This window comes from Vulpes vulpes, chromosome 4 (assembly GCF_048418805.1).
Source record: "Vulpes vulpes isolate BD-2025 chromosome 4, VulVul3, whole genome shotgun sequence".
In the NCBI taxonomy this organism is placed as follows: domain Eukaryota; kingdom Metazoa; phylum Chordata; class Mammalia; order Carnivora; family Canidae; genus Vulpes; species Vulpes vulpes.
Genome location: NC_132783.1, coordinates 50963401 through 50977002, shown reverse-complemented (window position 1 = coordinate 50977002; position 13602 = coordinate 50963401). Strand labels below are relative to the sequence as shown.

General features: G+C 34.7%; 1 protein-coding gene across 3 annotated transcripts in view; it reads left to right on the top strand.

Annotated features, from left to right (window-relative positions):
- The window catches only part of CCSER1 (coiled-coil serine rich protein 1), a 1368919-nt gene extending 1355667 nt beyond the window's left edge, over positions 1-13252 (top strand). For 2 of the 3 annotated variants that reach the window (XM_072755652.1, XM_072755653.1), the window contains exon 11: positions 6778-13252. In XM_072755652.1, the coding sequence (XP_072611753.1) occupies positions 6778-7263 (486 nt within the window). In that variant the 3' untranslated portion in view covers positions 7264-13252. The remainder of the gene's footprint in view (positions 1-6777) is intronic. The other variant, XM_072755654.1, reaches the window with a different exon arrangement.
- Positions 13253-13602: the final 350 nt, after the last annotated feature.

Sequence of the window (13602 nt, the reverse complement as noted above, 5' to 3'; positions counted from 1 at the left end):
TGAAATTGGACCACTATCTAATGCCATGCACAAAAATAAAAGAACTGGATTGAAGACCTAAATGTGATACCTGAAACCATAAAAATCCTGAATGAGACCAGTAATTTTGCTGTATTTCAGCTGTAACAGCATCTTTCTAGATAGGTCTCCTGCTATAAGAGAAACAACAGCAAAAATAGACTATTGGGACTACATAAAATTTAGAAAAGCTTCTGCACAGCAGAAACAGCCAACAAAACTAAAAGACCACCTACTGATTCAGAGAAGACATTCACAAATGACATATCCAGTAAAAGATTAGTATCCAAAATATATAAAGAACTTCCACAACTCAACACCCAAAAAATAAACAATCCAAATAAAAAATGAATGGGAGAAGGCATGACAGGCATTTCTCCAAATAAGGGATACGAATGGCTAGCATATGAAAAGATGCTCAATATCAGGGAAATGCAAATCATAGCTACAATGAGATATCACCTTACACCTGTCACAATAGCTAAATAAAAAATAAAAGGAACATCAAGTGTTGGTGAGGATGTAGAGAAAAAGGAACCATCTTGCATTGTTGGTGGGAATGAAAACTGATACAGCCACTGTGGAAGACAGTACGGAGGTTCCTTAAAAAATTAAAAATTAGAACTGCCTTATGATCCAGTAATTGCACTATTGGGTATTTGCCCAAAGAATATAAAAATGCTAATTTGAAGTGATATATGCACTCATATATTTATTGCAGCATTATCTATAATTGCCAAATTACAGAAGCAATCCAAGTGTCAATTCACAGATAATGGATAAAGAAGATATAGTGTGTATGTGTGTGAAGATATACATACCTCCATATATACGTATATGGAATATTATTCAGCCATAAAAAGGAACTAAATCCTGCCATTTGCAATCACATGGATGGATCTAGTGAGTTTAATGCTAAGCACAATAAATCAGTCTGAGAAAGACAAATACCACACAATCTCACTCATATGTGAAACTTAAGAAACAAAAAAAGGAAAAAAAGACACACAAACCAAAACAACCCAGACTCTTTTTTTTTTTTTTTTATAGTCACAGAGAGAGAGAGAGAGAGAGAGAGAGAGAGAGAGAGAGAGAGAGAGAGGCAGAGACACAGGCAGAGGGAGAAGCAGGCTCCATGCACCGGGAGCCCGACGTGGGATTCGATCCCGGGTCTCCAGGATCGCGCCCTGGGCCAAAGGCAGGCGCCAAACCGCTGCGCCACCCAGGGATCCCAACCCAGACTCTTTTAACTATAAGATACTAACAGATGGTTACCTGAGGGGTTGAAGTAGGTAAAGCGGATTAGGAGTATGCGTACCTTGATTAGCACTGCATAACATATGGGATTGTTGAATCATTATAATAGATATATGCAATTAATATAACTCTATATATTAACTACACTGGAATTAAAATAAAACAATAAAATTAAAGGTAAAAATAGCAGTTTACTTCAAACATGAAGAAAATATTTAAAAAGACATGTTTAGCAAAATATTTCAACTTGAAATCACTGAGTATAAGGACACTCTGAAGATATCCCCTAATATGCCTTAGTTTTATAGAAAACTTGGGAGATTCATCTCAGTAATGAGTCTTCAAGCATGAATTTAAAATATAGTATTGTTCTATATGTATTTTAGTAAAATGTGATACATTTTAGATATATTCTCATGGGAAAACCGAGAGACCACTAACTGGTATTAAATCAAGCAAACTGTTTGGTTGCTTGGGTGGCTCAGCAGGTTGAGCATCTGCTTTTGGCTCAGGGCGTGATCCCGGAGTCCTGGGATCCAGTCTCTCATCAGACTCCCTGCATGGAACCTGCTTCTCCCTCTGACTATGTCTCTGCCTTTCTCTCTGTGTCTCTCATGAATGAATAAATAAAATCTTTTAAAAATAACTAAATAAATCAAGTAAACTGTCTATCCCACACTATCTGTAGGATACTAATTCATTGTGCTTCCATCTTCATGTCAATATACAGTATACCTTGTTTTATTACACTTCACATTTTTTTTTTTTTTACAAATTGAGGGTTTGAGGCAATCCTGCATTAAGCAAGTCTATGGGTACCATTTTTCTAACAGCATCTGCTTACTTCTTGTCTCTGTGTCACATTTTTTTTTGTAATTTTTGCAACATTTCAAAAGAGTTATTGTTTTTATATTTGCTCTCTGATCAGTGTTGTAATCATTTTATGGTGCCACAAACTGCAACTGTATAAGATGCAAACAATTGATCAATGTTGTGTTTGTTCTGTTGTACCATCCAGTCACTCTTCTAACTTTCTTCCTCTCCTTGATCTTCCCTATTCCCTGGGACACAATAATACTGCAATTATGACAACTAATTACACTCCAATGGCCTCTAAGGAGTCAAGATAAAGAAAGTTGCAGGCACCTGGGTGGCTCAGAGACTGAGCATCTGCTTTTGGCTCAGGTCATGATCCCGGGGTCCTGGGATCAAGTCCCGCATCAGGCTCCCTGCATGAAGCCTGCTTCTCCCTCTGCCTGTGTCTCTGCCTCTCTCTCTCTGTGTCTCTCTCATGAATAATAAAAAAAGAAAGAAAGAAAAGAAAGAGTTGCACATTTCTTACTTTAAATCAAAAGTTAGAAGTGACTGTGATTAGTGAGGAAGACATGTTGAAAGCTAAGACAGGTTGAGAGCTTGGTCTCTTGTGCCAAACAGCCAGATTGTGAGTGTAAAGGAAAAGTTCTTGATGGAAATTAAAAGTGCTACACTAGTGAACACATGAATGATAAGAAACTTAAATATACTTATTGCTTAGATGGAGAAAGTTTTAGTCATCTGGATAGAAGATCAAACCAGTTACAACATTCCCTTAAGCCAAAGCCTAATCCCCAGAAAGGCCCCAACTTTGTTCAATTTTATGAAGGCTGTGAGGTGAGGAAGCTGAAAAAGAGTATATTTATGAGACCAGTTCATAAGGTTTAAAGAAAGGAGCTGTGTCTGTAACATCAAAATGCAACATGAAGCACAAGTGCTGCATTAGAAGCTCTAGCAAGTCATCCAGAAGATCTAGTTAAGATAATTAATGAAGGTAGCTATACCAAACAAAAGATTTTCAATGTAGTCAAAATATTCTTCTATTGAAAGAAGATGCCATCTAGGACTTTCATAGCTGGAGAGGAGAAGTCAATGCCTGGCTTCAAAGGATAAGCTGATTCTAGTTAAGGGCTAATACAGCTGGTGACTTTAAATTAAAGCCAATCTGAAAATTCAAGGCCTATAAAATATACAAAATCTATTCTGCCCATGCTCTATGAATGGAACAACAAAGCTTGGATGAGAGTACCTCTGTTTACAACATAGTTTAGTGTATATTTTAAGCCTACTCTTGAGACCTACTGTCAGAAAAAAGATTCCTTTTGAAATATTACTGCTCGTTGATAATGCAACTGATCATTCAAGAGCTCTGTTGGAAATACACAATGAGACTAAATGGTTTTATGCCTGCTAAAACAACATTCATTCTGCAGCCCATGGATCAAGAAGTCATTTCAACTTTCAAGTCTTATTTAACAAATATATCATATAAAGCTATAGCTTCTGCTATTGATAGAGATGCCTTTGATGGATCTGGGTAAAATCAATTGAAAACCTTCTGTAAAGGATTTACCATTCCAAATGTCATTAAGGATATTCATGATTCGGGATACCTTGGTGGCTCAGAGGTTTAGCTCCTGCCTTCGGCCCAGGGCATGATCCTGGAGTCCCAGGATCGAGTTCCGCATCAGGCTCCCTGCATAGAGCCTGCTTCTTCTTCCTCTGCCTGTGTCTCTGCCTCTCTCTCTCTCTCTCTCTCTCTCTCTCTCTGTGTGTGTGTGTGTGTCTCATGAATAAATGAATTTAAAAAAAAAGGATATTCATGATTCATGGAAAGAGGTAAAAAAAATCAATATTAACAGAAGTTTGGAAGAAGTTGATTCTAATCTTCACAAATGACTAAGGGCTTCAAGACTTCAGTCGGGAAACTAAATGCAGATGTGATAGAAATAGCAAGAAAGCTAGAATCAGAAGTGGAGACTGGAATGTGACTGAACTGCTGAAGTCTTATGATTAAACTTTAATGTATGAGGAGTTGCTTCTTATGGATGAGCAAAGAAAGCAGTTTCTTGGGATGGAAACTACTTCTAGTGAAGATGTGAAATTATTACAATGCCAGCAGAATTCAGAATTTTACATAAGCTTTGTTGGTAAAGCAGCAGCAGGATTTTAGGGAAGTGACTTCAATTTTGAAACAAGTTCTACTGTGGGTAAAATGCTATCAAACATCACATGCTACAGAGAAATCATTTGTGAAAAAAAAAAAAGTCTAGCAATGCAGCAAACTTCATTGTCTTATTTTAAGAAATTGCCACAGCCACCTCAGCCTTCAACAACCACCACCCTGATAAGTCAGCAGCCAGCAACATCACAGCAAGAGCTTCCACTAGCAAAAATATTACAACTCCTAGAAAGCTCAGATGATAGTTAGCATTTTTTAGCAATAAAATAATTTTAATGAAGACATGTACATTGTTTTTTTTTAGACATAATGCTATTGTACACCTAATAGACTACAGAATAGTGTCACATATCTTTTGTATGCACTGGGAAACCAAAACGATTCATTTGACTTGCTTTATTGTGATGTTAGCTTTATTATAGTGGTCTGGAATTGAACCTGCAATATCTCCAAGGTGTGCCTGTAATAGAAATAGTCAGATGCTACCTCTAAAGACTCTTGTGATGATTAAATATATGAGTATTAGAATACTGCTTGGCATATAATATACACTCAATAAATATCATATATTATTTCAAGCAGAAAAACTTTATTCACTAATTCTTAGATGTTTAATATGTGCCAGAGAACTGGGTCAGGTAGATAGAGTGTATATACGAAAAGTGGATTAACTCGAGGTTGCATTTTTGCAGTACATCAGCAAGAACTTGATTTAAAGGGACATGAGGAAAAGAGAGAAAGCAAAGAGAATTTTCAGGTGTTGGCCTGATAATGGTGCTGTTTATTGAGAAAGAGGATATTTGGGGAAGAATAAGTTTCAGAGTCAAAATCAAGTTTCTTTGGTTTGGTTTTATGTTAAATATATTAATTTATCAAAGTAATGATGGCTGAATAAGCAAATTGGTCAAAATAGGGAAAACTTTTGGAGAAATGATTTTCTAGGGAACAATGAAATGGTAGGTATTTAAAAAGACACCATCTAGATGTCAAGTATGCATAAATTTTCATTGGCTCCTTTAGCACATTTTGTATCAGCCTATTGCCATGTTCTCTACTCTTCTCTTTCCTTATTCTTTGTAGCAACAATATATCTTTCACTTTTTGCTTCTAGAGCCATAAGCCAGCTTGTCAGTTTCTATCTCAGTGTATTTTTCTAAACCAAGGCAGGGCTCTCTTCAAGAAGATTTCTGGCGCCAGCGTCCAATCTTTGCTTTCTTTTCTTTTTTACCTTTGGAAAATAATTTTTTCCCTTTTTCCTCAATTTCTTTTAAATTTTATTTAAATGCAATTAATTAACATAATATATTCTTAGCTTGAGATGTGTTCAGTGATTAATCTTTGCTTTCTTTGCAGCATGATTCAATGAGCTATGTCTTATTTCTCTCATTAGAGTATAAACTTCTCACAGAAAGAAGATAGTATATACTCTTGGACCTGATTTTTATTAACAAAGTACAACCAAAAGTCTAAGTTAAACACTTGCTGAAATCTTTCTAAGTGCTCTGTTGTTCTCTTTAGGTCACTGTAGTGATTTAGTTTTTAGTTCCTTAAATTACTAGGTTACCATTTTACTGACACAAATCATATTTTTAATTCTGAAACTCTCTTAGCATATGTTTAAAGTAAATAGGGTATTTTAAATCCAACAAAAAAAAATTAACGGCCTCATACATGGATTGTATTAGTAAAATAGTCTGTATTCTCAGATAAAACTGTAGAATTCAAATTTAGGAATTGAGATAAACAAACTTCAAAATGCCTTTTAGTTCAACACTAAAAAGAAATAAGCTATCAAGCCATGAAAAGACATGAAAGAAACTCAGATGCATATTACTGGGTGAACTAAACCAATCTGAAAGACTACATACATATTGTATGAAACCAACTATACAAAATTGTGAAAAAGGTAAAACTGTGGAGACAATAAAAAGATCAGTGGTTGCTAAGGATCAGAGGATAAGGGGAGAGATTATTAGAGCACATAGCATTTTTTTAGGGCAGTGAAAATATTCTGTATGACGTTATAATAATAGAGAGGTGTCATATAAATTTGTTCAAACCCAAGGAAGGTGCAGCTCATAGAGTGAACTTTAAGGTAAACTATGGACTTTGATTAATTATATGTCAATGTAGATTCATCATTGCTTAAAAATATATATATACCATTCTGGTGAATGATGTTGATAATGGAGGAAGGTTATGAAAGTGTGGGGCAGACAGTATAAGAGAAATCTCCATGCCTTCCTCGCAATTATGTTGTAAAACTAAAACTGTTCTAAAAAAAACTATTTTAAAAAATGTCTCTTATAGTAATTTACTCATTCCATCACTATTTGTAGAAGTATCACACTAGGAAATTTAGTCTCTTGAATTATGTTGGTTTTTTTTAAGCCTTTTTGAATATTTAGGGTTTTGCCCACAAATGTGAGAATACCACTCTGTATTCTATGTATGTTATGAATGGATTTCCTTAATGACATCTTTTCCTTCCTGTGTCTTTACTGTAGGCTACATATCGAAATCGAATTGTGAGCCAAAGTCTCAGCACAAGGGACAGAAAAGCAATACATACTCCCACCGAGGACCGTTATAGATATTCAGCAGCAGATCCGACAAGCCCCTACAAAAGTAAGACCTGTCAACTACCAAGTCTATGTTTAAGTAATTTCTTGAAGGACAAGGAACTAGTGGAAGTTATCAAACACTCAAGAGGAACTTATGAAACTCTCACTTCAGAGGTTACCCAGAATTTACGGGCCACCGTAGGGCAGAACCCTCTGAAGCCAACAGCTAAGACCGAAGGGCCCTCCACATTCTCAGAGAAACCAAAGGACCAAGCTGCTGTGGCCCGACAGCATTCAACCTTTACAGGACGGTTTGGACAGCCACCGAGAGGGCCAATCTCTTTACACATGTACAGCAGAAAGAATGTTTTTCTCCACCACAATTTACACACTACTGAGCTGCAGACTCTAGGCCAGCAGGATGGATAATCACCCTATTCCTGTCTCTCGGTAGGATAAGGATGGTTAGTGTTTCTCGTGCATAGTTCATGTTTAAATTGTCATATCTTTACTTTTTATTTTTAGTTATAAACAAAGAATTGTGCATTTTTTTTTAGAATGAGGGTTCAGGCATGTTAATTGAATTAGGTTTGATAGCCTTGAAGACTTTATTATATATATGTATAATAAATGGGACCATCTTGTCGGTTTATATAGCCCATAATTTATCTTAATCAGTCACTGATATGCATTGAAGTTTCAGAAGGTAATATCAAATAGCACTCTGTTCACTTAATGGTGTTACTGTGAAAATAGATGTGAGGAATACATAGATAAAGGAACTGTAAAGAATTTTAAATTACATAGTTAATAGAAGGAGAAGAAAAGAAGGATTTTAAAGTCTTATATTTGGTGTGTATTTATTTGAAGAATGAAGCTTGCTTGCATGTAACCTAGAGATGAATCTGTCTCTGTTACATACATTCAAGTTTATCTTGCCATACTATTAAGGGGGAAACGGCTATTTCTTTTATCCTCTAAATGTTTAGTTCACACTGGTTCACAAAGGATTCCCAACTGAGTAATTGCTATCCAAATAGAGAATGACAGCTCTGAACTTTGAAAAATTTTGCTGTTTTGCTATGGATGTTGAAGTAGTATGACATAACACAGTGAGGTGGTAAAGTTGGCTGAATTTTGTCAAATCATGCATAAAGCATGACGTGTTATACTCTGAGTCACTGCCATGGCAATATCAGCATTTTTTCTTTTTTCAATCTAAAGGATGGATCATTCTAAGAAAACTAATTTTCATTTTCCTTGTATTTTTAACATTTTTACTTATTTTTATGTATGTCCAATTAATTATTCTATGTGATGAGTTGAGGGACAGAAAGTCAATTTCTTGGTAGCCCAGTATACACAATTCTGACAATTCAGTCACCTAGATTTAGAACAAAAAGTAAATATATGTGAACTTTGGCAGTTTGGTCTTAGAAATAAATCTCTAACAGAAGTGTTTCAAACTCATTCCATGGGAAATATTTCTCTTTAACAAACAAGACCTAATATGTTTTATACATAAGTACACATGAGATAGATCAATAAATCTAATTAATTCCTGTATGTGTAATTAATAACAGAGCTGTATGCAGCTATAGGACTAACGAACTAACTAGTTTTAAAACAGTATGAGTCAGGGCTGCAACTTTCATATACATGGATAAAAGCTAGTAACTTACCCACATTAGGCATAGTCCATGCAAATTGAAATTGTCATACCTACTGCATGATCTATTTCCCTTGCATTCTGTAACAGACAGACTCCATCAGCATGTATAAATGAAATGAATAAAGGGAAATTGAGATAGCAGTTTTAGCATGGCATCTGACTAATCTGCTTAAATTAAAGCTGTGTATGAAATTCATCTCTTAATACAAAAATGGATTTGAGCTCTATCCTTTGGGGAAAAGCTATTAAATTTCCCCTCAGCTTTAACTATTAAACTTTGCTCCATTTTTACACTTTGATTAGAATTGGTAGAAGTCAAGAGCCTAGTGGAAATGTTTTACATTTAATTTTGGTTTTCCAAAGGAAGACATATGTGCACCAAGACAAACGTTTGCCAAATGTTTTCTTCGTGTGTTTGCAATTCTGCCAAAAGAGAACAATACACACAGAAACTTGCTTGGCTTATTGAGACTGCTATCTAAAATTCCCACTCTACTTTAGATGCTATAATATTCATGCAGATATACATTTTGGGCTGGGCAATATTTAAGAAATGATAGAGAAACTATGATTATTAGTTGTGGAATTCAGCTTCATTTATCCTGAATGTTGGTGTGTGTTGCTAGAGTATTTGAAGTCTGTAAATAGATTAGCACGATAAAATAATCAAGGATTTTTTCCCAGGATATGGAAGAACTGTGTATCACAAATAATGTTTTTGATTTGGACTTTTGGAGTTTATAGTTTTGTTTTCCTGAAAGATAGACTTTTGAATTATGCTTTGTAAAAATATAGTCTATTTAAGAAAATCTGTCATTTAATAGACATTTTAAGAGACATTTTAAACTCTAGTATTTTCTTGAAAAATCTTTTTTAAAGCTGAAACCTTCAAAAAGAAAACCCGGATTCAACAGTTCAATTTTAAAAGGAGGGGTATTTTTTGGAACTATCATCTTAAAGCTGTTTTGTATCAGTATTTTCAGCATTGTTATAATATTATTTGTAATACTAAGTGTAACTCAGGCCTGGAGAAGGTGTAAGCCCACTATGCTACTGTACATCAGTCACTGTAAAACAGGGATCCTTTGTAAATCCCTCTTGTGTATATATAGTCACTCCTAACAATGGCACGTGGGTATTCTTTCAGCAAACTGATTTCTTTGTACGAAAATCTCTAGTTTTCTAAGGCAGTTCCATGTATAAAAGTGATTTATACATTTCTCCAAGGCGGTACATATCCAAAGAAATGACACCAGGGGGAAAAAGTGCTTGTTTTTCTGAAGGAAGCAGTTGTCTTTTCTTTCCCTTCCTCTTTCTTCTGTGCATGTGTGTGTGTAGCTAAGCCTAAGCAACCCTGTAAAATTTCTGCTGCAAATGGTCTCTTCTGAATTTCGAATGTGTTTTAAAGGACACTTAAGAAGAGATATTCCTCGAGGAAAAGCTGTTTCCACCTGAAATAAACTGTTCCCGTTTTTGTAATTATTGGAACATGCAACTCTTTCTATGAACTCAGTGATTTTTTTGAGTAATTTTATATGCTAACAGAGTCACAGCAAAATTATGAATTACCTCTCCAACTATTTTTGCTTCTTTGGAGCACCATTGTCTTTGTGCAAATAACACCTTGAAACAGTAGCTGCAATGCTCAAGGTATGAATCTACCAGTATCAAAATGCTCAGGGTAAGAACCTAGAGCCACACGTTATTCAACTTGTTTTTGTCATTTTTGGTTGAGAAATAAATAAAATAGCAAGCTAGTAGTCGCCATTAAACATTTGTAGACATGTCCATACTTTCCTAGTTTAAAATGTTCACAAACTGTCATGATTAATTTGGGTTTGTAATATATGTTTTCCGAGATTTAATCCTAGCCCATTGTCATTATTTCCTGAATTTTACTGAATTCAAAGGAAATGTCACTTTTTTTTGCCTTGTGTGCATTTAAGAGGTAATATCTCCCCCTGAAAAGTTGGTATTTTTAAATTATCATCTAATTCTAGACTGCGTCTGCAAGATAACCACATTCCACTCACTAGTCCTCCCAAGAATAGTCTTAGTAACTTAGTTGTTGATGGAACAGTAAGAGCAGTTTATTGACAGGCAAGTAGTGTTTCTCCACATTCATTATCATCTTTCCCATTATCAAAAAGTGGTAATACATTACAGTGAGAAACGTGGAATACAGAGTATAATCTTACAGTCTTATAATGTCAATTTTGTCCCACATTTTCACCTTCAGAATTATACATTCTGAGTATCTATATAACTATGAAGTACTTCAAAGCAAACCTTAAACTCCATGTGGTTCAAAGTAGAATAAGAAAGGGGAATATCTAAAGGTGCTGTCTGCAATTGCCATGCATATGACTGAGTCACATTCCCTGTGGCTGAGGCTTTTCCCTCGGTGATAGATCAGTTTAAATGCAGCACTGATTCATTTATACTAGGATTTTAATTGCATTCTGAGACTTGACTCTAGAAATTGTTATCAAGTCTATTATGTATTTTCTTTTTCTTTTTGTACAAGAAACAGGTCAATTATACATTATGTATTCTTTGGGAATTTACACCTCCTGGAATTTAAACTTTTTTTTCTTGCTCATTTTCTATGTGCTAACTTTGTCATGCCAACTCTAGGCTACATCTAAACACATGGTAGGGATGATGGAAAATATAAACTGTTTGGGTTCTTATAAAAAGCTGAATTACACTGTGTAGAAAAGCAAATAGCCAACTATCAACCAAAGAAGCCTACTACTCTAGCAATCTACATTATCATCAAATCTTTATTTTTCAAATCTTACTCTGTGCTAAATTCTTTCACCAATAGTCAGGGCCACAAACAAATTAATCTGATCTTGCTCAGAACCCAGCTGCAGTTCCAAGTAGTATAGGCCAAAAACAAAAGTCAAAGATCCACCTTCTAGTTGTGTTACACATGGAAAAGGATGAAGGTGGTATACCCTATTTCCGACCTGGAGAGTTTCCCACAAAACAGTGACACAATAAAAAGTTCCTAATACAGAATGGGTTTCTTCCACCTGAATAAGTGATCTAGAATGTGGGATATCATGGTTCTTTCTAGAGAAGTTTCAGTGAGGTCCCTTTAACTTTACTGATTAATCTAACAAACTTACTTTTTCTTCCTTAACATGAGATTCAAGAAAAGGAGTTTCTATATCGTATCATCCTTTCCAAACTTTACCTCCTTGCTTCTATAAGCTCAGGTTACATAACAAAATACTATAGACTGGATGGCTTAATCAATAGACATTTATTTCCCATAGTTCTGTAGGCTGGAAAGTCTAGTACCCAAGTGCTAGCAGTTTTAGTTCCTGGCTTGCAGACAGCTATGTCATTTTCACTATGTCTTCCTCTCAAAAGGTCACAAATCATATCACATGGCCTCACCATCCTGACCTCATCTAAATCCAATTATTTTCCAAAGATCTGACTTCCCAATACCATCACATTGGGGCAAAGGTTTCAAAATATGACTTTAGGGGGAACACAAAGATCCATTCCATAGCATTAATTTTCAGCTTAAAATCACCCAATAAGTTCCCTATAGTTTTATGAATTTTATAGATGAGATCAGTAAGTTGGTAATTTCCCAAGGACATGCAGCATGTATGCTGACCTGGATTCCATATTCCTTGATCTTTTCCATTTACACTGTGCTTACCTCCAGAGTAGGCTCCCTCCCAAGGAAGCAGAGTGACTCAGGCAAACATGTGCAGACTCATTCACCCTCACTCTTACAATTCCATTGATATTGCTCAGGAAGGTCTGAGCAATGATCTATTTTAGCAAAAAAAGCTACTGATTCAAAAGCATTTTTAAAACAAGTACTGATGTTTCGATCATTAAATATAGAATCCTGGGAGGAAAGTACTTATTGTATTTCAAGGTTGTCTCCTAGAAAATCTAACATCCTAAATTTCTTTTCTTGAAGGCAATTGGAAAAAACACTGACATAATTTCATGTTATATATTTTTTTAAAGGAGAGGGCCAATAAAGTGTCTAACATAAAACATACAGTAGGTGAAAAATAATGTAGTTATCAGATTATTTTCTTTCCTTCATTTTCTGAGGATATTGATATAGATATCATTAAATTTGATACTTTTTGTGTTGCCTTATATACATCTGAAAAACAAGATCTTTACAAAATTAGTTTGGATAGCTCCATGTAGAGACAAAAGTTACAGCTCATTTAAAGTTTCCTAAATATTTGGAAGGAATTAAAATGGGAATTGCAAACTCACTCGTTCTAAATTTTAAATAAAATATACTTTATAGCTAATCATATACCCAAGTAATATCTGAATAAAAGATAATCCTATTGTTAATTGTCTCTTCCAAAATCTTATTTTCAGGAATGCAAATAATTTGAATATTAGCTAAACCCTATTTTTAGAGGGAAAAGATTATATTGGATGTGTTCTAATGTACATTGGTCTGAAATTAACAACATAACAATGTTTTCTATTCTCTAAAACTAAAAATTTAGTGAGAAAGTAATAAATAGCAAATTACTCTGGAAATTCTAATTTTTAGTAATATTGAATGCCATAGTATAAATTCTTTCGTGGCTCTTGATTTCCCAATAAAGGCAATGATTTTATTTAATGGAAATTTCACCATTTGACTACGATTCTGAGAAAAAATTGATACACTTAAGCATGGTGATTTTAAAAATATGCATTAATTCCTGTGCAAAATAAAATTTAAAATAACAAGAATATTGTGTGGTACCTGACTACTTTCATTATGATATTAATTTATCTTAGTGATCGATTGACTTACACATGTGTTCACACTATAAAAGTGCATAAAGCAATGTAATTTCTAGTTCCTTGAAAACTGTGGTGATTGACAAGAAGCAAATCAGCCACTTACTTCATTAGTCAGTTGACCTGTCAGATTTCTATTTCTAATTCCTTTGCCACAAGGCTTTTCTTAGTTTGTGATATATAGTAATAAAGTGCAGTATCCCAGGAACCATTGGGAGATTATGATGCTATCATTTCATTTCAATTTATGTGTGGAATCTTTTCATTCTGTTTATTCTCTTTATCTCCATTTTTTTTTT